At 36.4% G+C, this 27,899-nt stretch overlaps 1 protein-coding gene across 5 annotated transcripts in view; it reads right to left on the bottom strand.

Annotated features, from left to right (window-relative positions):
- The window catches only part of LOC129746484 (uncharacterized), a 221,222-nt gene that overhangs the window by 127,178 nt on the left and 66,145 nt on the right, over window positions 1-27,899 (bottom strand). For all 5 annotated transcript variants that reach the window (XM_055740146.1, XM_055740142.1, XM_055740144.1 and 2 more), the window contains one exon: window positions 4,894-6,512. In XM_055740146.1, the coding sequence (XP_055596121.1) occupies window positions 4,894-5,311 (418 nt within the window). In that variant the 5' untranslated portion in view covers window positions 5,312-6,512. The remainder of the gene's footprint in view (window positions 1-4,893; window positions 6,513-27,899) is intronic.

The following is a 27,899-nucleotide window of genomic DNA, read 5'->3' as shown; positions in this document are numbered from 1 at the left end:
GATTCCATTTAAAATATTTTAAAAATATTCTCATTTTCATTTTCAATATATCTTAGCACGAAACTTCCTGCAACCTCAGATTACTGGTGAAATATATACGAAATAGCATCAAAGCATAAGCGCACCTCAAAGATGTAATAAAATGTAATAAAATGAAACTTAAATTTAATATAGCTAAGGTTACGACAGTATTGTTATCAAATAATCTCAGACTGTTTTGGAATGTATCATTTTCAGTCATCAACAACCTGGCCTCGAAGCTAAATAATAACCAGCATAAATGAGGATTATTACCGCACGATTTCTTAAACCGTCAAACGACGATTTGTTAGTAATAAATCGTTTAGTAAACCATTATAGAAATTGTAAAATACATTGCCTGAATCGTGAATTACAAAATGATTGAATTCTGAATATGTAGTTAGGTCATGTAACTGTTAAAAACTGTTCAAACAGTTGTATGGGAAAATTATTCTTCAAACAGTATGCTAACGGTTTAGGAAACCCTTTAATTAATAATATACAACATATCAAACTATATCTAATGGTTATTGTTGCGATTGGGAGTGATAAAACGATTCTATAAAACGTGCTTCGGTTGCTTACGATAATCCGAACTGCATTACGCTTTACATAAATCGTAATTTTCAATGATTGGCCAAAGCTAGTGGTGTTCATTCTGACTATATCATTCGAAAATTGTTGAGGCTGGTGAAAGCTTAGCATGAGCGTTTTCGTTTGTTATGATGCTCCATTTCAAAGTCTTTGCTGAGGAGAAGTTGGTGGCTACAGTCTTCTAGAAATTTTCAAGGGCGGTTTATCCGGAAATTTTTTTTGTTACCTTTTGATTGAATGACGTAGATATAAATTAACTTCGCAGGAAGAAACAGAGATTGATAAATAAAACAAGTTCTTTATTCGGTGTTTAATGAAGCATTTTCTGAGAACTATGTCTTCATAATTAAACTCCATTCGCACTGGATTCAATACTGTCGTTATATGATCTTCAAATACCCTTTTTAATCAACTGGAAGAGCATATTTAGAATTACAAATAAATATTATTCAATCAAGCACAAATTAATTGTCTTATTAAGAAAATTAATTAATTCACAGTGTGCTTTTATTCGAACACTTAGAGTAGAGCGATTAATGATGTGGACTGAATTGCAGATCTTTTGGAATTTGAATTTGGATGCAACAAAGTGGTTTTTATTTTTCAGATGAATTATTGTTAATTTATATCACTTTGAGAGCCCGTTCTTCTCAAAGTCATTCACTCAAATCCTTTCAAAACAGGTTATGCTATCTCAAAAAGAGGTAAAAAAGTTTAAGCGTTTATACGTTCTTCTCGATTGCCAAATCATCTATCATTTGATGAATTAAAGTTTATCACCGGTACTTTTTATACGGTTTTTTTCTTATTGAGTTTTTTCGGTGAGTGAAACAACTTTTTTAAATTTTACGTAACGTTTCGGGTTACTTTTCTTCACCCATCATCAGACGTCTAAAAATATTTACTTTTATTAAAACTTTAAACTTTTAAAATTAAATTACATTTATCAAAATTACAATACTTCACATCACTTACAAAAAATAAAGCAGCACAATTTTATTCTGTTCGGCTGCTTGTCGGTTTGTTTACTGTCTCTCCTCTCAGTTTGGCTATTAGACCGTTGTAGGTAGCTAGTTTTCCTACTTCGGTTTGTTGATTCGATGTTCGCTCCTTTCCTCTTACTTGGATGTGTAGGGTATCAACGGTTCAGATACCTTTGAATGCCGTATTATTCTCTCTGGACGTGACGTCTCTCTTCACCAACGTACCATTAGATCTGGTTCTGGTATGTATAGATGAGCGATGGGGAGAGATCGAACAGCACACAAGTATTGAACGCCACAGCTTGGTTGCCGCGATCAAACTTGTGATGGAATCCACCTTCTTCGTGTACAACAAGGTTGTTTACAAACAATGCTATGGAGTCCCTATGGGCTCACCTCTCTCTGGAATTCTCTCTGAACTAACACTAGAGAAACTAGAGAATGAATGCTTACGAAAACTTCAGGAGAAACAGATCGACATGATATTCTACCGCAGGTATGTAGATGACTGTTTTTGCATTGGTGTGAGTGATCAAATTCCAGTGATTCAAGAAACTTTTAACGATTTCCATAACAAGCTCCAATTCACGATCGAACAGGAAAGTGGTGGAAAAATAAAATTTCTTGATATGCAACTAACAAGAAATAATGAAAAAATACAAAAAACTTGGCTTCCAAAACAAAATTGTGGCCGATATTTGGATTTCGAATCAGAAAGTCCATACACTCACAAACGTAATACAGTTATTGCTCTAACCGATCGCGCTATAAAATTAACAGATGCGACGAATAGACCACAGATGATTGAAAAAGTGAAAAACATATTAAAGAAAAACAATTACCCGACATATTTTACTGAATCAATCATCAAAGATAGAGTACATAAACACTACAACACATTACAAAACAACAAAGAAAATGGTTTTAAGAGATATGTTTCGACACCATATGTACCCTGTTTAAGTGAAAAACTACAAAAAATACTAGTGAAACATGATATGACACTAGCCACAAAACCGAAAGAGAAAATTAAACACGAAGTTTTCACTAAAATGAAAGACCCTATTCCAAAAGAAGAACAACGAAATGTGGTCTATTCCATACCATGCAAGGACTGCCAAGATCTAGTGTACATTGGCCAAACAGGTAGAATGCTTGGAAAAAGATTACAGGAACATGAAAAATTAATCGCAAAAAACGAACCAAAATCGGGATTAGCGCAACACGCAATAGAAGCGCAACACTGTTTCGACTTCAAGAAACCAGGAGTACTCGAGCGGAATCTGAGAGTTCGGGAAACCAGAGAAGCTGCCGAAACCCTACACATCCAAGTAAGAGGAAAGGAGCGAACATCGAATCAACAAACCGAAGTAGGAAAACTAGCTACCTACAACGGTCTAATAGCCAAACTGAGAGGAGAGACAGTAAACAAACCGACAAGCAGCCGAACAGAATAAAATTGTGCTGCTTTATTTTTTGTAAGTGATGTGAAGTATTGTAATTTTGATAAATGTAATTTAATTTTAAAAGTTTAAAGTTTTAATAAAAGTAAATATTTTTAGACGTCTGATGATGGGTGAAGAAAAGTAACCCGAAACGTTACGTAAAATTTAAAAAAGTTGTTTCACTCACCGAAAAAACTCAATAAGAAAAAAACCGTATAATCTATCATTTAGTTTTATCATGCCTACATCCACTGTTCCAATAAAACAGTTTTTCAACTTGGCTTGAACGCTAGTTTTAAAAGCGCATCAAGTGCTTTGTTAAAACTGGTACCAAAGCTCTAATAAAAACAGGAAAGTATGTGTTTTATTGAATCCTTAGCAATACTTTTGCAACATTTTTATAACACTCTTAAGATAGTGTTTTATTCAAGTTTTAGCAAAACTTTCAGGGCTCTTTTAAAACACACGATAAATGAAGCATTTCCCATGTTACAATAAAACCGTTTTAAAAATTGGATGCCATCGAAAAGTCTCCATAAAACAATATTAAAACTCAAAAAAGCCAATTGGCTTGATCTGTGTTACTTGGGATATTTATATCAAAAAACACCGTTTAACCCTTCGTTTCATAAAGTAACAAATTTGCAACAATTAATGTATGAAAAAGTGAAAGATCGTATTTAATTTTAATTTTTTTTTCTTGATGTACTCATTGTTTCCAACTGTTAAAAATTATTTTTAAGGAAAAATAAAAAATCATGAAATGAAGGGTTAAATATCATTTGAACGAAAGATTAATATCGGTTTAAAAGGTTAAACTGTTTATTTGATGTTCTCATCATTTAACTACACACTTAATTATAAATTTTCTAAATCAGGTCAATTCAGGGCATTTTAAATACCAATTTTCAAAAACAGGACAGTTAGAGAGTTTTTGAAAAATCAGGACGGCCTTTCAAAAACCAGGACACATCTTGAAAAATCAGGACAACTTTGGCACCTTTGGTACGGAAAGTAGCATCTTTTCTCCTAAATGTACCAAGACAAAATTACACACTTTTCACTCAGATTTCTCTTCACCACATTACGCAATAGATTTTTCAGTATAAAATATTTAATTTTCTCATACAAACGAAGTTTTTTAGACCCCAGGATTTGAGAAATTTGAAAATGACCCCAAATCGACTCAGTCTAATGTACAAGCTAGAACAAAAAACTTTCATAAACCTGTTTAAAATTTCAAATACTTTCTTTTAAAGAAACCGTTAAAATTTATTTTTGATTGAAGGTTATTTATTTAAAATTTACGGAAAAATAGTTCTAGGCCATGCCAATTTTTTTTCATGAAGAAGTTGGCAAGTCAGTTGATTCCTGAGCTGATGAGCGGGGGCCAGAATTGGGAGCATTTCAAACAATTGTTTGATAGCCTTTATCTCAAATAATCCTCAGTTTAAAAGCCAAGACATATTTTTACTGCACTTCAGGTTGGTAAGCCATCATATTTGTCGAAGTTCATTAAAAGCTGCATGTTTCAGAAAGGCTACATTCTTGCAAATTTTATCACAAATTTTTGTTTTTAAGGCATTCAAGAGTATAAGGCGACTAGGAGAGTTCTAATTTTCGTGTAGTTTTGCACAGTTTCTTAATATGACTAGTGGATCAATTTAAGACTACTGACACTTAGGCTTTTGATTAACTATGTTTAGATAAGAGCCAAACGATTGCTGAATGAAGTTAACAGAAGCGAGTTCTTTCGTTACACGAGCGCCTGAAAATAAATCCGAACACGGACCTGAAACCATTCCGTTCAAAGATAATCTTTTTAAAATTATCACCAGAGAGATTCTTACCAGTATAGGTGCTGATGCCACCGTTGTGCTGCGCATGGTGATTGCTGGCCACCGAAGCCGACGTATGCAGCTGCCCGGTGCTGGTTGCAATATGATTCCGCCCTGGCATTCCATCCGTTCCCGGTCCACTTCCGGCTCTGGTACGACCGGCACCAGCACCACCAGTTGACGTCTCCCGGAGGCTTGAGTTGTGCGTGTTTCCCCGAGTCAGGGTGTTGCTGGCGCTGGCACTTCCGGATGCCGGCAGATGCTGGTGGGATCGGCTCAAGCTGGACGCAGCGGATATTACCGAGGCATTGAACCGACAGCGTTGGCACCCGTTTCGGACCGGGGGTGGCCGAGGGGGCGTGGCCGGCGGAGGGGAGGCCGAGAGGGCCGGCGAATCTAGGGGGTCCTCCTGGTCCTGGATGCCGAGCATGGTTTCGTTCACTTGGGCCGATTTGTCGTGCAAAACGGGTGGGGTTGAGGAGGTGCTGGTGGCTTTCGTTGCCGTTTCCAGCAGATGTGGGTGGAGTTGGGTTTGGGCTTGAGATTGTTGTGGGGGTGGTTTTGTTTGTGGTTGTTGTTGTTGATGTTGTGATTGTTGATGCTGTTGGAAGGGATAAGGGGGTAGAATGGGACCGTGTGGATAGCAATAGGGCAGATTGTGGTGATTGGATCTACGGGACCTTCTGGGAAGTGTCGATGGTGCTGAGTTGAGGGTTTGTGACGTCGAGTAGAAATATCCTAGGGCACTCGACGAGAGACAGGTGCAAGTAAGATTGATGTTGTTGTTGCAGTAATAGCAATTGTTTTTACGGGTCTGTCTATTTTGGCTGTACTGTCATGGAAGGGTCATCGAGTGGTATAGATATGGCTGATGGACCTGGGGAAAGGAATTCTGTGGAAGGACAGGATAGCTTCTGTACATGCACTGATTTCCGTTCTGATGGCTAAGGTTGGGTTGAACGAACATTGTGTTGTATCTTGTGGTGGAACGTTTTGCCTGGCCAAAGGACGTTGCTGCTGCTGCTCGAGTTGGATTTTATTTGGGCGGTATGTCAGATGGCGGACCCAATATCAACGTTTATTTGTTTGCCTGAAATTTCGGTTGGCCCAAAAACCTCAGCTGCGAACGACACTATTTGCTTTTCTTTCCATCTCCCAAAAAATATCACAGATGTGCAGACGAACCGAACGAACGCAATTCCAAATGCATCTAGTATAATCACACTTTACGACTGGAAATGAAAGCATTCCAGCGCTCGGAATTCATATTAACGCTTGATTTATGGGACATCATCCGTTTAATTTGAATATCTTTACTACTCGCAAGAGAACAAGGATTGCCCTGGCCTCAACTGAGGGAACGCAGAACTTGGCCACAAATCGACGCGCTTTTGGAACACAACGACGACGACAATAACCGGCGGCGTCCGGCAGCAGCACTAAGATCACTCCGCGTCGCGTTGGCAGCAGCTCGTAAAGCCACGTATTTATGAATTTCTTCTCCGGTACGCCTCAGCTTCATCGTCGGCCGGCGTAAAAATGCGCCCCACAACACAAAAAGGTAAAATTTCGCACACGGGGGCCCCCAAATTTTGCCCTGGTCCCGGAATCCGTTGTTGTGGCAGAACGATCTGAAATTGAGAAAAACGTGAGAAAAACATTAGATCAAACGGTGCAGAATAAGTAAGTAACAGAAAAAAAACTGCACGCGAATCGTTCGAACAAATCGACAAACGCAAACGATTTGAGCGCGCGGCCTGGCAGTGCACAGCACAAGAATAAAATTATTTATGGCGGGATAAATTTCGGTTAATGCGACAGCTACAACGAGAGAACATGAGATTTTAATAATTTAATAAAAAGAGAAACGATTATTGACCGAGTGCGGGTTTTTATGACGCTTCGGACCGAACGACTGACATCCGCGAACGATTCTCATTCTGCAGAAAATATTGATCGAGATTGGCTAATGAACCGTTTAAGATGACTTTGAAACGGTACCTTTTCTTGAGTTTCCGTTTAACGTTATATAAATAAGAGACGAAATAGTTTCTTAATGAATTGAATGCAAAAAAATCGAGTTTTTCTAAAAGTTGCGTACACAAGTATACTAAAATTCAAATAAATCCCTTGGAAATGCTACTAGAAGCATATTTGATTTTTGATTTGAAATTCGTTTATTTGAAAGGGTGCCGTGCGCTATTCCGATTAAGCACCCTTACGAAGCACATTTGAACAAATCACTACGTGGGACGACCATGAAATAAACTTTAACAAATTGGACTAATTAGTTCAATAAATAGTCAAAGCTCAATAAAGCTTGCATGGACCATATTTGCCTAAATTTTTTTTATAGATCGATAATTTAAAAAAAAAAAACTTGAACACAAAATATGAAACAATTCCGTTCATCTAAAGTTTCAGGTTTTGGAACTGATTTAATTTTCGATGAATTTATCTTTTTTTTCATTATAAAACTTTAAACTGTGTTTATTTTCCCCTTCGGGATTTTCGGGAAGATCTAAAAGGAGGGTGAGGTTTTGGCTTAATTCTCGTAATCATTGATGTAGTAAACTATAAACGAGTACAAAATTCCTAAACTAGTCTCATTCAAAACCTTATTTCTTCGTTTGTGGTACTGAATGTCGAAAAACAGTTGCGTGCCAACTGAATTTCATCTAAAAGCTTGTCAAAATGATGGTGAATAGAGTTATTCAACATCATATAAAGAAGATAAACATCAAAAATATCCTAATGTTACTTTGTAAAAAGTTTACATGGGTATTTTATTGTGCTATTGAATCCATTTGCATGCAGTGTCAATTGTTACAGACTGTTCCACGCAGAGAAAATGTGTTTTTGCATATTTAATCTTAAAACAAAAGATTCCCAGTCCCCTCAATCTTTTTTGCATTAATTCTTCGAATCATACATGTTGTCAGGAAAAAAACAAATACTAGAAATTATTTTGTCTTCATTCAAAATTATTTTCGTTTATATAAGTAGCTAAATTTTCATAACGGAGGAGCATTCCATAAACTTCAGAATTGTCTGAAGCTCGTTATAATAGTTTGTGGTAAAGAATTTCCACGATAATTGGTGTGTTTGAGCAGTTTTACACTATCTATCAATTCGATAAAAAATTTATGAATTCTGACGAGTGAATTAAAATTTCTCGTGGTTTTAATGTGTATTCAAACTTATTGAACACCCTGTAGAATAAATAATAGAGCACGATGTCTTTATAGAAGATGTTTAAAAGAATAAAAGCAGTAACTCAAATTATTTCAGAAATGAAAAATTTAGCCTTTTCTGAATCATTTTTAGAATACGTTTTGTTTTTGTGAAGATTTGTGGTCCATATTTTTAAATTTTCATGTTCAAAATTGTTCCAGTGCAATGGAGTTGTAATTTATTTCTTCAAAAATTAATTTTTTTATTTTTATTGAAGTTTGATGAAAAAATGTCAACTTTTGGAAATAAGAGATTCGGGTTTTCTGAAAAAATATTTTTATATGAAACTTGTTCTTTGAAATAATTCCACAATATTTGTAGGCTCTAGCGTATGAATACGCACCTAAGAAAAAAAACTTTTGATGAAACCACTCGTTTAAGGCATTTTTGAATTTTGTTTACCCTTGGTTAAATTTAATCATAACTAAGTTTTCAATAGAGTCTAAAATATAAAATTTATTTGAAAGTTAAAGTACTTGGACTGAAATCCGTACATCTTCGACTACATAACATACATTTCAAATATCTTTTTTTCATACAAAAGGGGAATACATTTTCTATCAATCATTTGAACTTCATTCTTGCTTAAGAGTAGAAGAACTGTTGATATATTTGAAATAATGATTAACAAAACAATGAAAAATGATTTTTTTCAGGAGAAATTTCAATTTCACCGTCGGTTTTGGACCATATTTATGCATTGGCAAATTTTAGTTTTTTAATGGCATTCTTTGGTTTATTCAAACCAATAATTCCCAGAAGTTTCACCATTATTGGTATAAAATTGTAGAAGTTATGATTGTTTTACTATAACATTTTTGCTTCATTCATGTTCTATTATATAAAAAAGAAGAACTTCAGTGTACAGTATAGTAACTTAAATGAGTAAGGAATGAACAAAATATGATCAATGCTACGCACTGCAGGCTAGCTTGCGATCGATCATTTCTAATTAACTTTTGTTAACAATACTATTGATTTTTGTAAATTTAAGATCAACAAAAAGGAAAAATGCATTTTTTTGAAAAATTTCAAAATTTTTCACAGTGTTTTTTTTTGTAGAGAAATGAATCCAACTTAGATGAAATTTCAGGGACTAGATAAGAGAAAATCGATGTTGAAAAACATGCGAAAAAAATTCGCCTTGTCTCCCGGTGAGACTTGAACCCACATCTTGCGCCTCTCCGGGGCCCATGTATTAACATTCTACTACAGGAGACCAACCTGGCGTATGAATATTATACTGGTTGAGTGTCGATGTCTATCGGGATGAAGGGAATAGTTCTCCCATGTGATCATAATCATTTTTCTTGGTCTATTTCTATTCCCATCATTTCATCTTACGGTAGTTGGAATCAAGTTTGGACATTTTTAAGCACGGCAAGTTTTGCATTGCCTTCTCATATCCTGCACGGGTTGTCAGTTATGATGAGAAATGATGCGTCAGAAATGTGAGTCAAGACCCATCTCTGGGTCGCAATTTAAAAATTTTTCACAGTTTTAGACCAGATTCATCCATGAAAAAAAAAAATTTCCTAAACACTATTACAATCAAAGAATTGGAGAGGATATTATAAAAATATGGTGTGTTGGAAACTGTAGAATAGACTGGCCCAAATTTGTATGGGATGATTTTTACAAAAAAATTTTCAACGCGGTACCCCCTAGCTTGGTGCATTTAGGTGAAAAAATGACTTTTTGAAAGTTTCAGGTCATTTAGCAGAAGCACGAGCTGTCGCAAAGGACCTGAAATTTGTATGGAGGTTTTCGGCAAAATGTATGAAAAATCGACATACTTTCACTCTTTGTGCTCTAAAATATGTTTCCAGTATGCTAGAAAGCTCAGAATTTCAGGAATTATAGTTCAAACAATGACAAACAAGTTTGTAGAAAATTTTGACGCGATACGAGTTGACTGTAATGAGTTATCCGCAATTGAATGTGTGATTTTTTCGCATTTCTTTGATATATCGTGAACGGTGTATATGTGGATTATTAGTACAAACTTGATCGCATTGTCACACAATGAGAATAACAGATAGAAAGTTTGTGAATGCAAGAAGGTCTTGATGCCCAAAATAATGTTTATCGAAGCTTTTTTCGTAACTTTGCCGAGAACACAAACTTTCTATTTATTATTCTCATTGTGTGACAATGCGATCAAGTTAGTGCGATTATTAGCCCATACACCGTTCACGATATATCAAAGAAATGCGAAAAAAAATCACACATTCAATTGCGGATAACTCATTACAGTCAACTCGTATCGCGTCAAAATTTTCTACAAACTTGTTTGTCATTGTTTGAACTATAATTCCTGAAATTCTGAGCTTTCTAGCATACTGGAAACATATTTTAGAACACAAAGAGTGAAAGTATGACGATTTTTCATACATTTTGCCGAAAATCTCCATACAAATTTCAAGTCCTTTGCGCCAGCTCGTGCTTCTGTCAAATGACCTCAAACTTTCAGAAAGTATTTTTTTCACCTAAAGGCACCAACCTAGGGGGTGCCGCGTGGAATACAAAGATTTTTTTGTTATGGGCCAGTCTACTGCAGAAGCTAAGATTATTTAACTTTAACAGTAAAGCTAGCTCTTTGAATAAAATGGAAGAATTACAATGTACTGCAGGGTTTCTAAAATTGGGCTAGAAAATAATAAAAATAAAACGTTAATAAAATTCCTGACCTATAAATATCATTGTATCAAAGGTAAGTAACATGCCAAATTTGAGCTAGAGTGAACTGCTTTAGCGATCTGCATTGAGTCTGAAGGGCGAATGGGATTTAAACGCATTTTACTCAGTAGAAGTATAAAAACTGATTTCTCATCAAAATTTGTTTTTAACGGATCGTTAACTTTTGAATATTCATTATCTTATTCTTTTCAAAGCTTAAATTAAGGAAAACGTTTCTTCTCTAGATCGCATCACAATAAGCGTTATCACACAAAAGTTATAGCGTTTCGTAGTATTAACTGAATTTCTTAATAATTGAGCTTGTTTTTAAATAAAATTCCCTCCAGTGTTGCCACAATCAGAAAATCTGAAGATAATGGATTCAAATGAATTCACAAATGGATTGATATTTTTCCTGATAATTCAAATAATTTCAGATAATTTGTTACTCTCATGCTGCTGACCATATTTGCCAGCAGATTTTAGGATAAGAAGATATTGTTTAAGCAATTTTCTTTGTTTTAATAGCTGTTGAGTTACCAGATCAATTTAAAAATATTTAAAGTAAAAACTAAGTGAATTAGCACCTCAGCATGGCCGTAGGAATGGGGGGATTCGGGTTAAACTAGGGTTGCCATCCGTCCCGCAAAAGCGGGACATGTCCCGCTTTTTTTATGAATGTCCCGCTGTCTCGCCTTTTCAGCAAAATTTCCCGACTTTTTCATGGAAAACTTTTACAAAGTTCACTGACTTACACTGGAAAAAAATCAGACTTTATCATTGGTTCAACACAAAAAAAATCTTCCGAATACCTGTTTTTTTTAAATAAGCAACACAACACTAACAAAATTTCGAATATGTCTTTTTTCTTAAAATAGGCATCAATCAGAGTTTACTTAAGACAATTCTTAATTACCCCTAAAGTTACAGTAAGATTCTGATTCATGTTGAGCGTTTTTGGAGTATTTGTTATCCCACAACAAAGGTTTTTTACGCGATATCAAATAAGCCGTTTATAAAGCCGGTAAGACTTGAAATATTTCTCTCATATAACGTGTTAATTTGCGAGAACCATAGAAAATAACCTTGCTTATGGCAAAAAACCGTGTAATTAGAAGTCATGTAAGAAAAACTGAGCAAAACCAATCCACGTTTATAACATCCCAAGTGTACTTTCTATGAATAACTTTGGTTGGTGGTTTACGTGAAGTTTGGCAATACAATTAAGCTTTTTCATGAGTTTCTCAAATGTTCCGCTTTTTTGTCATTAAATGTCCCGCTTTTTTGTAGTTAAATGTCCCGCTTTTTTTCTGAATGTATCTGGCAAGTTTAGGTTAAACCCCTCAAAGAGGATCCAAAAAATGTCAAGCAAAATGTCAATGCAAAACTCAAAATTTTGAATTCTCAATCAAACTAAAGTGAATCAAGAGTAACAATCTCGACTCAGAACTAAGTACAAAACGTCAAAATCTTATCCCAGGTACACATTTTACCACAGTTTTTCTTAAATTATCCTCTTGTTGATAGATATTTAAAGACTCTACGTGAAAATCACTATCAAAAGTTATTAAATTCTATTGGTTTGTAGATACTTTAAAAAAAGGATTTAAAGTAAAATTTGAATGTATAGAGTTTACTAGAGTTGAAATTTAAGCTTATTTGAACCCCAAACAAGCATTTCTTCCGAATGAAGTCTTCAAGATACATCATTTATTTTTTAGAGCTTAAAAAACTGAACTTATTTTTGAAAGTATTGATTTCAAATGAATAACCATTATTATAAAAAAAATTACAGCCAAATAATGAGATACTCTAAAAATCACATTTTTTAGGATTCTTTATGTATGCATTTTTTAAGCAGAAACGTTTTAGAAAATAATTTGTCATCAAAAAGTCAAAGGTGTCGTTCATATCAAATTTTCAATGTTTTTGCGATATTGACGTTCTACCTTGGATTGAATCAAATTTCCACATAGGAGTTTTGAAGGACGCTCTATTGCTTTCAAGTTTCAAATTTTGAGTCAGAGGTAGGCAAAAGGAATCGTCCATATTATCTTTTCGCTGTTTTTGCGATATTGTCTTGATTGTGCATAGGATTGTAATGAAAATTGGCACATGAGAGTTTTACAGTAAAGGCAATTGATTCCAGGTGTCAAGATTTGGATCCTGGTTCAAAAAGGGGTCTTCCATGTTAGTTGTTCACTGTTTTCGCGATATTGTCATGATTATGCATCGAATTGAGATGAAAAACTCCAGATGGAGGTTTTGAGCTATGAGCAATTGACTTCAGGTAGCAAGTTCCGGATCACGGGTCGTCAAAAGGGGTCACTGTTATCACAAGTAATTGAAGTTATTATGCATCGGATTTGAATAGAAAATATTGCACAAGGGAGTCCCTCAAGACGTAAAATTGGATTCAATTATCGAATTTCAGACCATGGGACGGTAAAAGAGGTCGTCCACAATAAAATTTTAGTGTTTTGTGCAATAATTTTGTGGGAGGCAGTCAATTGATACTTGGCATCCAATTATAGAGTGAAGGCCAAGGAGTGGAGTCGTGCGTATAAACAAATAGCACATGTTTCTGTCTAAATATCGTGATTTTGCAACCGATCGAGAAGAACTTACTTTCACTTCAATTTTATTAAATAGCAAATCAACATCTTAATTTGAATTTGAAGTTGAAGCACAAGAAAAAGTGGCGACTTTAAACACAGCTGAATGTTTTACTCAATATGCATCGGATTCAATATTTTAAGCTCATCTTGACGTTTCAATGATTTAAAGCGAAACGAAGTTCGTACGGGATCAGCTAGTACTTTTAAAAAAATTTAGTTTGTGTTCATTTGGACACCTCGTGAAGTGTCCATGAACCCCCCAAGAAGGTTCATGGGATTTTCCCCAAAAAGCCCGCCCCCCCTCCCTTTACCCTTTTCTTCCAGTCCCATGAGGGACGCCCATGTGTGATATCCTTTTCCACCGTGGAACCCTTTGAACTTTTTTCAGTGCTGATGAATGTTGGACAATCAAACAAGTCCCGAGCAGTTAATTTGGTGAGTGAGCGATTCCAGAAACCGTGTTCGGCATTTAAAGCAACGAGCCAGATTCCATCGCTAGATTAAAGGATTTCAACACTCACACCCCGTGTATTCCCGGGGATCGTCAGTCAGAACCTGCCGGGGAATTAGCTTAATTAAGCGCTTGTTTGGGCTTGTATGCCGATTGACCACGATAATTTGATATGCGATGCACGTCGCTTCTCCATCCTCCTGCCCGGCACACAAATCCGCATGATGTGGTTGAGCTTTTATATTGTTTTCTCCCCGTTCCTACTGGCCCGACCGCTGCAGATTTTCTTCTTGTGGTAAACGTCAGATTCAGCAATCCAACACCGGTAAACTTTCTGTTTCATTTTTTTTCCTGGGTGTCTCTGCTTTTGTCGACGCCTTCCAATTAACGTTATCTGACATTCTGCATCTGGGTCTTAATTGTTTCATCCGCCAAGAGTTTTGTCATGAGCCCACGCGGCAATTCCCGTGGCTCAGCCGTGGACTGCAATATATGGGTTCGTGTTAACTACAGATCTGGGGTCATAAAACGTTGAGCATTTTCCTTCCATGGAACGAGATACTTTTTGATTACTTTTATGCTAAGAAAACAATCGTAACTCAAATTTCAGTAGCGTAATTTTTGAATATATTTTGCAATATTAAACACAGATGATCGAAATTTACGTGGATTATCAGATGAATTCAATGTTTTTGTATATTTTATGTGTACGATCGCAAAAGTCATCAACGATTTTCTCAATATTGAAAAATTTGTATTTAAATTGTAATTTAAAAAATGGTCAAAACTGTCCATATTATTCAAATTATCTTAATTAACAAAATTGTCAGGATTATTAAACTAATAAAAATTGTCAAAATTGTCAAAATTGTCAAAATTGTCAAAATTGTCAAAATTGTCAAAATTGTCGAAATTGTCAAAATTGTCAAAATTGTATAAATTGTAAAAATCGTAAAAATTGTAAAAATTGTAAAAATTGTAAAAACTGAAAAAATTGTAAAAATTGTCAAAATTGTCAAAATTGTCAAAATTGTCAAAATTGTCAAAATTGTCAAAATTGTCAAAATTGTCAAAATTGTCAAAATTGTCAAAATTGTCAAAATTGTCAAAATTGTCAAAATTGTCAAAATTGTCAAAATTGTCAAAATTGTCAAAATTGTCAAAATTGTCAAAATTGTCAAAATTGTCAAAATTGTCAAAATTGTCAAAATTGTCAAAATTGTCAAAATTGTCAAAATTGTCAAAATTGTCAAAATTGTCAAAATTGTCAAAATTGTCAAAATTGTCAAAATTGTCAAAATTGTCAAAATTGTCAAAATTGTCAAAATTGTCAAAATTGTCAAAATTGTCAAAATTGTCAAAATTGTCAAAATTGTCAAAATTGTCAAAATTGTCAAAATTGTCAAAATTGTCAAAATTGTCAAAATTGTCAAAATTGTCAAAATTGTCAAAATTGTCAAAATTGTCAAAATTGTCAAAATTGTCAAAATTGTCAAAATTGTCAAAATTGTCAAAATTGTCAAAATTGTCAAAATTGTCAAAATTGTCAAAATTGTCAAAATTGTCAAAATTGTCAAAATTGTCAAAATTGTCAAAATTGTCAAAATTGTCAAAATTGTCAAAATTGTCAAAATTGTCAAAATTGTCAAAATTGTCAAAATTGTCAAAATTGTCAAAATTGTCAAAATTGTCAAAATTGTCAAAATTGTCAAAATTGTCAAAATTGTCAAAATTGTCAAAATTGTCAAAATTGTCAAAATTGTCAAAATTGTCAAAATTGTCAAAATTGTCAAAATTGTCAAAATTGTCAAAATTGTCAAAACTGTCAAAATTGTCAAAATTGTCAAAATTATCAAAATTGTCAATATTATCAGAATTGTCAAAATTGTCAAAATTGTCAAAATTGTCAAAATTGTCAAAATTGTCAAAATTGTCAAAATTGTCAAAATTTTCAAAATTGTCAAAATGTTCAAAATTGTCAAAATTGTCAAAATTGTCAAAATTGTCAAAATTGTCAAAATTGTCAAAATTGTCAAAATTGTCAAAATTGTCAAAATTGTCAAAATTGTCAAAATTGTCAAAATTGTCAAAATTGTCAAAATTGTCAAAATTGACTAAATTGTCAAAATTGACTAAATTTTTAAAAAATTTCTTAAAATCGTTTCCAGATTGTCTCATAAATGTTTCCCAATTGTCAAAATTTTCTCAATATTGTTTCAAAATTCTCTCCCAATTGCTTCGAAATTGTCCCGAATTGGTTTTCAAAATGTTTCTAAATTGTCCTGCAATTGTCTTTAAATTTTCTCGCTTCTAAATTTCTTAAAATAAATACTCGCAAACACATTCATAGTAGTCTACTTCCTCATTTTTTGTATTAAAATTATCTGAGGCTTTTTTTCCCATTCATATTTCCATACGTTGGCAAATGTTAGTACTTCATAAATAAAATGGAAAACTCTAAAGTATTTTTTTTTTGTACAAACTTAACTAGGCTTTCAAGAAATATAAGAGAAAAGGGGTAAGTAAAAGGAATTTCACTGTTTTCAATAATAGCCACTACTCAGTCAAGCGCATCCTCATAAATCCTGAAAACTTTTTTCCCCCTCTTTCGTGACATTCAATTTGCTATTAACTCGATTCAACTTAGTCGAATAACGTCACACTTCATAAATTTAGGAGCTTCGCATTTGAACCCCACCAATTCTTCGAAGGGAAAATGACCTTTTCTACTTTGCTTTTTTGTTGGAAGAAATAGTGATTCCGAGGTGTTTTTAACTTTTCTTTAAGAACCCATTGCCATTATTTCTATTACTGGTCTTTTAATATTCATTCGTCAAATTTTAAACGCAAAAGTTATCATTTTCTCAATCAAAACTGGAAAAGCATTTATTTCTTCTCAATCTTTTAGGACTAGAAAAGTCAAATTGAAAAGTCAACATCAAAGTAATTTTAATAATCAAAGCTAGCCGTGATTCTCGTAGCAGGACTTTTTGTCAGTTTTTCCTTCTAGGTACTGTTGCCTTCATCTTCTGGTTCAAGAACTTTAACCATACGCTTGACGAATTGAACCACAGATTTCAGACGTTTGTCTTGAGAAAATAACATCACCAGGTATAGTTCCATTATAAATTTACTAAGATCATCAACATTTTTTTGTGGTTCAATTTTGATAAACTCAAAGCATAACATTAAAAATACATATGAAATGGTTAAACAAACTGAACATTTATCTGTCCATAAAATGAATAAACTTTAGGTTGACTCCTAGCTCAAACTTGTCAGATTCCTCAGTTGTATCCAGATTTGGCGACCGGGTTGACCGGATTTCTTAAAATATAGCCCGGATTTTGCTCGGATTTTCTTTTTTACAAAACGAACTTATAACTTAAATTGAGTTATCGAAAATTTCGATATTTGCGATCAAAAACGAAATTTTCTGAACAAGTTTCATCAAAACAATCATGAACGGTTTTTTGGAAGCCTGAAATATTATCGCATCAGCACTACATTTTACTTCGGAAGTCTGGACTTCCGACAGACCTCCAACGAAGAAAAGTAAAGTACTAGATCGTCGCAAGTGTGTGTTTCGTTGCCAGTTCACCAGTAGTGACGTTTCTAAAAAAAAAATTTTTCAAATGGACAGTGCGATACAAGTGTTTTTCTTCTTTTTTTTATATTTCAAGAACATTTCTCGGATTTTGGATTGAAAATTTTAAACGAAATGTCTGGATACTACCAAAATTAATAAGTAATTGCCAGGATTTTCCAGGCTCGTATACGCGCTGGAAATATTTTTGGCAGCCTTGCTAGATGGGGCTTTTTAAAAGTCAGTATTTGGCAGCTCTTATCCTCTAAAATGAACCCAACATTCAAAATAAGAAGCTGCACAAAATATCACTCAAATTGGATAGCTCTTAGGTGACCCTCAAAAGGCAAGAAGTTGAAAAATTTTATAGAAAGATGGTGAACATTTAAACTTAAAAAAAAACATACTGGGAACGCTGCAACAAAACGAGTAGTTTTGACCTCAGCGCTTACGCCCTAATATATCTTTTTTTTCATATTTGTTTTTTAAATGAGAAATTAATGGAAATGTTTTCTTCTCTTGATTTTTATTGAATGGTTCCTGATTTTTTCTTTTTTAGGTTGAAATGTTGAAATCAAAAGCCGGATTTTCCTGGTTTTTATAAAATATATTTTATTTTCACAACTTTCGTTCTATTTGTTTTATACATAAATAAAAAATTATAAAATTAAGTATAAAGCTCTGTAACTATTTTCAAGTACATCAAAGTGATTGAAAGTCTTCTACAAAGTTGTTCGTCAAATCAACATTATATCACAAAGTTTTTGTGTTTCTGCAGTGTTGCCGGTATCATTCATGATTACTTCTGTCAAAATGCCGTTTTTCCATAAAAACATTCATAACAATTTAAAGGTTTTTCAGGGTCGCCTTAGAGTAATCCGATTGAGCTAAAACTTTACAGGGATTCTTTCACAATTAATTGGATTAATATAAGGAGGTGGAAGCTAGGATTTCGGATTGTGGACGTTCCGAGACAAAGCAGCTCCAGGTGTTTCCCCCTGATGAACATTTGAACGATAGAGAAACTTTCTTTGCCTGCTCAATCACTCGAATATCGTCGATTATCGCCCCGTTTTCCTCATTTCTCTGGTCTAAGGATATGCGGCTACGAAGGTGCTGTTCCCCGGATAATTATTGGAAACGACGATGCTCATTTTTCGGTAGCTTTTCGGAAGCGGGAAGGCGATCCTTATTCTCCGATTATAACAAAATCCCGCCTTGGATGATCCATCCATGGATCTTTGTCGAAGTCTGAAGAAGCTCTCGTCAACTACAGTTTCCATATTTGCGAATGTTCTTCGCAGTTGAGTGGCCTGCGCGGGGTGTTGAAGCAGTCGTTTGCCGTGAACAACTTAGGAATCTCCGTGTACCCGAGTCGAGAATCCGACGAAGACCGAAGAGCGCACCGAATCCTGATGATGATCACCAATCGAGTAGCCGGAAATGGAAACACGACTACTTTGAATTCCCGAATAACATCGTGATGACGGTGAAACGATTGTCTTCCTTAGAGCATCGAATGGCAGCGGACCCTATCATTGACAAAAGTGTCAAGAAGCAGATTGTAATCAAGAATATCAAGAGAAGGGGTACTTGATCAAAGCGACGAAGACGGAGATAGAAGCGGCGGATCCTCGACGGACGTGGCACTTGCCGCTAGGTGTTGTCGTCAATCCCAAAAATCCCGGCAAGGTCAGAATCTTCTGCGACGCGGCGGCCAAGGTAGACGGCATTTGTTTGAACACCATGCTGATGGATCTGTTGGTGTCGCTGCCGAAGGTGTTGTGCGGGTTCCGAGAAATGCGGATGACGGTGTGTACCGATATCCACGAGATGTTTCACCGAGTGCTTAGCCGCAACGAAGACATCCATGCGCAAAGGATTCTCTGGAAATGGCATTCCGAGCAGCAACCTGAGATACTGTTGATGAAAGTGGCCACCTTTGGTGCTTCTTGCTCTCCGTGTTCCGCACAGTACGTCAAAAAGGCGAACGTTCGAGAGCATGAAAAAAGATTCCCACGAGCAGCAGAATCGATCATTCATCATCATTACATGGACGACTACCTCCAGAGCTTTTACAGTCCAAAAGAAGCAGTGGAGACTGCTTTACAAGTCCGATTTGTGCATTCCCAAGCAGGATTCGAAATTCATTCTTGGTCTTCGAACACCGATGAAGTTTTGCGAGCTGTTGGAGAAACCGACTCTTCCTCTGTGAAGTTTTTCGATGCCACAGAGTCCGTATTTAACACACGACGTTTACATGACACGGCACTGTGTAGTTAAGTTCTTACGTTGACACAAATCCGCTTAAAATGAGTGACACTGAGTCCGTTTCTCCCGAAAGAATTTTGGGCGTGTTTTGGGTCCGGGCGGAAGATGCATTCACATTCTTTTCCAGCCTTGGGCGTGTACAAGTTTGGCCCACAAAGCGAGAGGTTTTGCGCATAGTCATGAGCGTCTACGACCCCCTAGGTCTCCTGTTCCGCTTTACCATCCATTGAAAGATCCTCATCAAGGACATTTGGAGAAACGGAAAATCGTGGGATGAGCTTATACCGAAGGACATCCACAAACGTTGGGAGAGATGGATTGCTTTATTCCCGCAACTGAACGAGATTCGCATACCCCATGCATATTTCCCCAGTTGAAATTCCCGCGATCTTGGAGCGTTACAATTACACGCATTTTTAGAAACCAGCGAGTCGGCTTACGTATGCGCAGTATACTTGCGGACAGAAGTAGGTGGGAGAGTCGAGTGTGCGCTTTTATCGCGCGAAGGCGAAAGTGACACCGTTGAAAACATTGACGATTCCGGCTTAATCGGCAACATCGTCAACGACCACTCTTTGAGAATCACTCGACGAGAAATTTGGATCGATTCGCGCACCGTTCTGGCGTGGACTACTTCGGATCTCAGACGTTACAATCAGTTTGTATTGTGTCGCATAGGCGAAATTATCGAGAAAAAGAAGCCATAGGAATTGCGAAGGATTCCCAGCAAGTTGAACGAAGCGGACGATGCAACAAAGTGGGGCGAATTGGCCAGTTCAGGAAACGATATCTCAAGAACTGACGGAGGAGCTTCGCGTATCGACGAGGGAAATTGTGGGAGTGCATTGTGAAGTCGATAGCTGGATCTGGCGAATCAATTGGACGAATTTTTCTCGGTGGAACAAGCTGGTTCACACATTTACCGATGCATACCTCTACGTGGGAAATCTCGGCAGAGAAGCTAGGGGTCTGGAGCACTGGAACAAAATGAATTGGTTGCAGCTGAGAGGTTAATTTATCGGACGGCGCAGAGGGAGGAGTATCCTGAAGAAATGGCCATATTGGAGTCGAATCGAGCAGGAAAAAAAGAACCTGAAACGTAGCAGTAAGCTGATTAAGCTTTTACCTTACATTGATGAGCACGGAGTCATCAGGATAGAGTCGATGATTAGCGCAGCCGCTCTCGTTTTGTATGACGCTCGAAACCCTATTATACTCCCGCCGAAGCATCGATTGACGGAACTGCTGGTGCAGTAATACCACGAAAAATACTTGCATCGTAATTTTGTCATTGTGGTTAATGAACTGCGGCAGAGATATCACTCAGCGCAACTCAAATCGGTCGTTCGTCGGAAAGCGAAAGAATGAGCACATAGCAAAGTCTACAAAGCCAAACCAGTCGTCCCTCGGATGAGTCCTCTTCCTAGAGCGAGATTTAAACCGTTTTGTCATCCTTTTTCCTACGTCGGACTCAATTATTTTGGGCCAAAGCTCATTCGAGTAGGCCGCAGCACCATGAAGAGATGAGTTGCGCTTTTCACATGTTTGACTGTGACTGTGTTCATCTGGAGGTAGTACACTCACTTACAACGATTTTCTGTTGGCAGTGTGGCGTTTCATCGGTCGGCGAAGATCTCCGATCGAAATATACTCCGACAACGGCACGAGCTTAAGGGGCGCTCGGAACGGGTTGGTTCGTGAAATCGAGGACATCAACCGAAAACTGGGAACTGGGAACCGAAAACTCCACCACGCAATGGAAGTTTAACCCACCTTCGGTGCCCTATGTGGGCTGAGCCTTTGGAACACTGTTAATAGAAGCTGAATCGGTGGTAAACTCCAGACCATTAACCTTTGTTCGATGGAGTTGGAAGACTAAGAATCGCTGACGCCGAACCAGTTTATTCTCCTGAGCTCTAGTGGAGTGGTACAGCCGACTTCAGACTTACTACGCACGATGATTACAAACACAGTCGTCATCTTACTGATATCTTTTGGCATTGATGGATCAAGGAATATCTCCCGGTCATTGCTCAACGCACGAGGTGGTTTGAAGAATCGGAATCACTACAACCCGGAGATCTGGTGGTGATCGTCGACGAGGCGGTTCCAAACGGATGACTACGAGGCCGAATCATGAGGACGATTGAAGGTGCTGATGGACGAGTTCGCCGAGCGGTGGTACAGACTTCATCGGGTCACATGACTAGGCCGGCGTCGAAGATTGTGCTACTGAACGTGGATGGTTGTAAGGCTTCGGAAGCAGACTCACCTTACGGAAGAGGGAATGTTGCCGCGACTTCGACAGCCTACAGGGGCGAACTCTAGGGACATGGTGTCAGAATGACACCAACTGTCAAATGGTAGAAAATTAGGAGTAAGCGAAAATAGAATCATAATATTGAAAAAGTATGGTAGTACAGTGTAGGAATTTATCGAATTTATAGAAAAATTTATACATTTACATATTGAGATTGGTTATTTACTGTATGAAGTTAGATTGGTCGATTTATTGTATGAAATAGTGGTTTATTTCTGATCGTATTCGACACTATGTAGATTTTATTAGTTAAGCGTGTAATGTAAACGTGTGAGTTCAACTTGAATAGTTGCATATCTGTACCTGAACGTGAAAAAGCCAGTCTATAAACTAGTTTGCGAGACTACAGTCGCGTTTTGGCAAAGGAGCTCTGTCTCTGGCGTGTGAGCGAAGCGGTTAAGAAGAGTCACCGCAATGATGAGGCATTTTACACAGTTTCCGGAGCATGCGGAGTGGACAATCTGATTTTATGCGTATACAATTTTTAAAACGAATAAATTGCAATAATTCGGAGATAGTGGCTGCTTGTAAGTATCACTACGGATTGAATTGAGACTGGAAATAACGAAGAGTAAATGCGTTTACGATAGTTCAGTCCACATGTAGTTTTTTTTAAATAATTTCTTTCTTTATTATCTACATTAAAATTTCATTTGAGTCTTAAAATATGATTAAAATTTATAAATTCATGTTACTTGTTACAACATCTGATTCATGTAAATTCGAAATTCCTGTCGTTAACAAATATTGATTATTGTAACAAGAAACTTCTTAGAAACAAATTAATTATTCCATCTGAATTCTCTATTATGTTTCTGTAAAAAGCTAGGATTTTTAAAATATATCATATTGTAATTTATTGCTTCTGCAACAGGCCATTTCCTTTACAATATTATTATCATTTAAATATTTCAATGTATGACGTAGATTTTGCTTCCATAGTTAAATTATAATGTTCATTTCAAAAAGTGCTGAGTTCTTAAAACTACAAAGAAGAAAAGTACGATAAATGTACTAATTTGTTTTTCAGGTGGAACGAATTGAGTTATCGAGTATTCTTTTGAGAATTCAAGAATCATAATGAACCTACTTACTAAGTGAGCGATTTACAACAGTAGATTTGCCTGTGGGTGCAGTTGCAATCACAGCCAGGGTATTTTTCTTCGCTCTATGCGTACGCCGGGAAGTTTGTTGCGAGAAACCGTCTTCATCCGTAGCTGTTTCCGAGAGCGAAGATCGATGCCGTTTCACAGCACTCTGTGTTTTAGACTTTTCATCCTCCTTTCTCTCCTGCTCCGCAAATTCGCAAAGAGCCTTGGTGAACCTACTCTCTTTGTCTCCAACATCAGTTTCCCGATTGACCGCTTCTTTCGATGATGTCAAGGTAGTCATCTTCATCTGCAGCTCCGATCGCGTGCGCACGGGCACTAGGTTTTGGACCACTCCTGAGTAGCTCGATTGCGCCTCAACCCTGCTAGCAGAGCTAACAGGGAGAGCCGAGTGCGTTCCGTCGAGTTGGTGACTGTTTGCTCCTGTTTGTTCCTGTTTTTGTTTTGCGGGCAGCTAGATTTGAGGTGACCCTCCTGCTTACAAAGGAAACATTTCTGCTTTATTCCATCGTAGTAAATGCGTCCCTTCCTATTTAGGAAAAACAATGAACTTGGGATCTCCATCTTTACCTCAACATATACACCTCTAGCTCCGGTGTACAAGTCGAGTTCCAAATCTGCCGGGAATTTCCCCTTTACCATCCTCCTTATGCAACCGTACTTGCCCAGCACAGCTGCTATGTTTGCGTCGGTTATTACCGGAGGCATGTCAAAGATACGAACGTATCTTGTTAAACTACCCGCAACAGCCATAGTGACTTTCACTGTTTTCCCATTGGAATACGAAAACGAAAGTTTTTCCGCATTCTGAGCCACTGCATCTTTCAATGCGTCGTTGTTTTTAAATTTAATAAAAAGATATTTCTCTTCAGCAACCTTGTAGGAGGTCTCCATTGAAGACTTATCCGCGTCGAGATTCTTTACAAATCTAGCCATCACGGAAAAAAAGTATAGTATTTCCAACAATAATCCACTTATTTTCAATCATATATCTGATTAATTCTCGGCTAACTATAATTATTAAAATTTCAACAAAACATATAACAGACAATCTGATTGATTTCGTACAGTCAACAATGTATATCCCAAGTAACCAAATGTCGCATAGATACTTAATTTTGTGCATCAAAAGTTCGCATATGGCTGGATAAAAGGTACTCGAGAGAAATGAAAATAAGTGCTTGTTTTGGGATTCGGAACGAACATAAAAAGTCTGATCAAGTAGCATAGAACATTTTTGTGCGTTGCAAGTACCTTAAAAAATCCAGGATTCAATTTGGCTTATCGTGCTTCGTTACGAACTTCAAACGAATTTTTTGGTTCCATACAGAACTTCTTACGAACTTTTTGGTTCCATGCAGAACTTGATACGAACTTTTTGGTTCCATGAGGAACTTCTATAGAACTTCAATGCAAACGTTAGCGTTAAGATTTTGCCCAAGAGTGAATAACAAAATATCAGAGCTACGAAAATATGAACAACGAATTAAACATTCAAATAAATCCACTGTTGTAATCAAAATGGATAGATGGCTTAAATCTATCATATATTTCACTTTTATTTTATTTTCACAATATTCATATCTAACAAATTGAAAAAAAAACACATCTCCTCGTTTACTATCCGTTTTCTTTTATTTTTTGATTGCGAAGTTGTTATTACAGCTGAAGCTGGAAAACCTCCAGCACCTAGAGCAAATTTATTACCGGCTAGTATCGACGGTAGCTTTTCGCAGCTGTTAGCAATATGTTCTTCAAAAGGATGAACTTGACTCACTTTCTCTATTCCTTTTCTATATTTGAAACAGTTCCGCAAATCTTGATTGTCATGATTGGGAAAAACCTTGATGAGCAATCACATGAAAGCGCTCTCCATTTTTTAACTAAAATTGGAAATAGATAGTTAGAAAAAAAATTAAAAAAAAAATTAAAAAATAAAACTACTCACGAATAATTTTTATTCCTCCTAGTTTGTTTTGGAAAAAAAAATTATATCCTTTGGTGAATAAATACGAATGTTTACATTTTCTAATATCGCCTGCTTTGAAAAAGCGATAATTCTAAGTTTCTTTTATATTGATGTTTAAAATAACAGCAATCTAAGAATTAGCCATGGTACAGAGGTAGCGTGCTCAGTTTTCACCTCGTTGGTTCAGGTTCAAATCTTCAAGCATGCAAATTTTTCAAGTAAGTATAAAACTCATTCACAGTTAAAGCAACATTAAATTAGAATAAATAGGTATAACAATGCAAAGCCAGGAAAAGTATGATTCTTTTTTCATTAATTTTTATTTTTCGAGGTCTCGTGTGGAGGCTGAATAGCCTTCTACTCAGCTTCAACTATGGGCTTTGAAAGTATCGATAAGAACTTAAATTTAAGGCTGAGTAAAATGCTATTCATTCGTTAAACAAAGCTGAGTAAGCTTCTAAGAGCCTGTTTTATGGAATTTTTGGTTACTTGGGTATAATACATTCAACTATAGTTGTATGATTACCTTTGTGCATTCAACTATAAATATAATGGATTCAACTATAATGCGCGATTGATGTTATACATTCAACAATAATTATAGTAGAATCAATTATAATTATATGATTGATTTAATTATAAATATGATAGATTCAACTAAAATAATATAATTGATTTAATTATAAATATGATAGATTCAATTATAATAATACGATTGGTTTCATTATAAATATGATAGATTCAATTTTTTTTTCTTATTAAACACCAATCTATTTTCTACAAGGCACACTCGGTAATTAACCATAAAAGCGCCGCACTTCACTTAAAACTAAAACAATAGTATTTCAAACATTTGGCAAAAAATTCCGCAAAAGCGGCCGGGTTTCAATAAGCTTTGCCAAAATTGAGCTCAAAATACGTTTCAGTTGAAGCAGCATTTTTGTCCAGTGATCGTCCAAGTTGAATACAAGAGAAACTAGAATGATGAGATCGGTGACCGTTTTTTCGTAGTTGATGAGTGGCGTCGTCGACTGCTTCGACATCGGTGGTGTAGGCTTTCGAATCGGGATTCCTGTAGTACATGGGCTTCGAGATGGAGGTGGTTGATCCAAAGTTTTCTGGCTGACTGTAGTCTCCTCGACCGTTGATATATTCTTACTCTCTCTAACCCGCTTTGTAGCAGTTCTTATAGGGAGAGAAGATGGTTTCTGTCGATTCCGCTGTGTTTCCGATCTTGAGACATAGTGCGTGTCAGTTTGGTTTGCTGTTTCTTGGTCATCGTTGGTGTCACTCAGAACAGCAAATTGGTTAGATCCATGGAGATCTGGCAAAGATGATCGAACAATTGCTGCGTAACTCATGTTCGATCTGCGGATGACTCTCGAAACTTGTGCTCGTTTTTTATATTCAGGGCAATCACGAATAGACGAGTGATTGCCTTTGCAGTGCAGACAGGCATCTATTTGGGAGGGGCAGCGAGAAGCCTCATGCGGTAGACCACATCTTCCACACTTAGCTTTATTGCCACAGTAACGATGTGTGTGGCCATATCGCTGGCAATTTTTACCCACCATGGGCTTCGGGGTGTACATACGCACAGGAATTAGCACTTTTCCTAACTCCAGAAAGTCTGGCAAAATAGTACCGACGAAAGTAACTCGTGTAGAGAACGACGGAACGTACACTTTCCTCCCGTCGTCGTTGGAATTTATTCAATATCATGACATAAATCTATCATACGCTGACTTACCGAAATGTTTCCTGTGGGATCCTGCCAGGATCGTGTAAAAGAACGTCGAGACCCACGTCGATTTCCCGGGCAGCCAGAGTAGGTGTACTTTTCACAATTCCAGGAACTGTCGGTCTTCATACAAGACCGCTGCCACGAACTGGTAGAGGTAAATGTTTCCCCATCACCGGAGAGAGCCCAAAAAACAGCGATACGATCGCTACAAGGAACACGTATTAGGTCCCACACTTACTTTTTTTTGTTTTTGCTGATGAACACTATAGTATTCAAGTAACACACAATCTATCATAACAATACAGTTTTATTTACTATATTTATGGTTCAATACCTAGAATCAATCATACATTTGTAGTTGAATCTATTATATTTACAATTGAATCAATTATACCACTACAGTTGAATCTATCATATTTACAGTTGAATCAATTATACCACTACAGTTGAATCTATTATATTTATAGTTGAATGCCTATAATCAATCATACAATTGTAATTGAATCTACCATATCTACAGTTGAATCAATTATACCATTACAATTGAATCAATTATACCATTACAATTATATCTAATATATTCATAGTTCATAGCATAAGGCCAATCAGCAGTTTCTAGTTGAATCTATTGTATTTATAGTTGAATGCATAAAATAAATCATACAGTTGAATGCATTATATTGATAGTTGATTGCGTAAGGACAATTAGAAGTATGTAGTTGAATCTATTATATAAGTAGTTGAATGCGAAAAAATCAATTGCATTTCGATTATTGGTATAACAAGCTGAAATATTTGGAACAACTGTCGTCTTTTTTCTCCGTGATCTCGATCAACGATGGACTGGGAGCCCCATCTGGAAATCTGAAGGCCAGCGTATTCTTTATTAGTTCATCCGCCATTGTTCAGCACTGCACACAGCACTGCTGCAAAATTTAGGGTGAGAACTTGAGTATCTTAGGATCTAAACACATCCGTACACAATGAGGTCTGATCGTCAACTGAGATCAGTGCGGCAGAATTCATACCGGTGATAA

This window comes from Uranotaenia lowii, chromosome 2, assembly GCF_029784155.1.
Source record: "Uranotaenia lowii strain MFRU-FL chromosome 2, ASM2978415v1, whole genome shotgun sequence".
NCBI classification, from domain to species: Eukaryota; Metazoa; Arthropoda; class Insecta; order Diptera; family Culicidae; genus Uranotaenia; species Uranotaenia lowii.
This window is presented reverse-complemented; position numbering and strand designations above follow the sequence as displayed.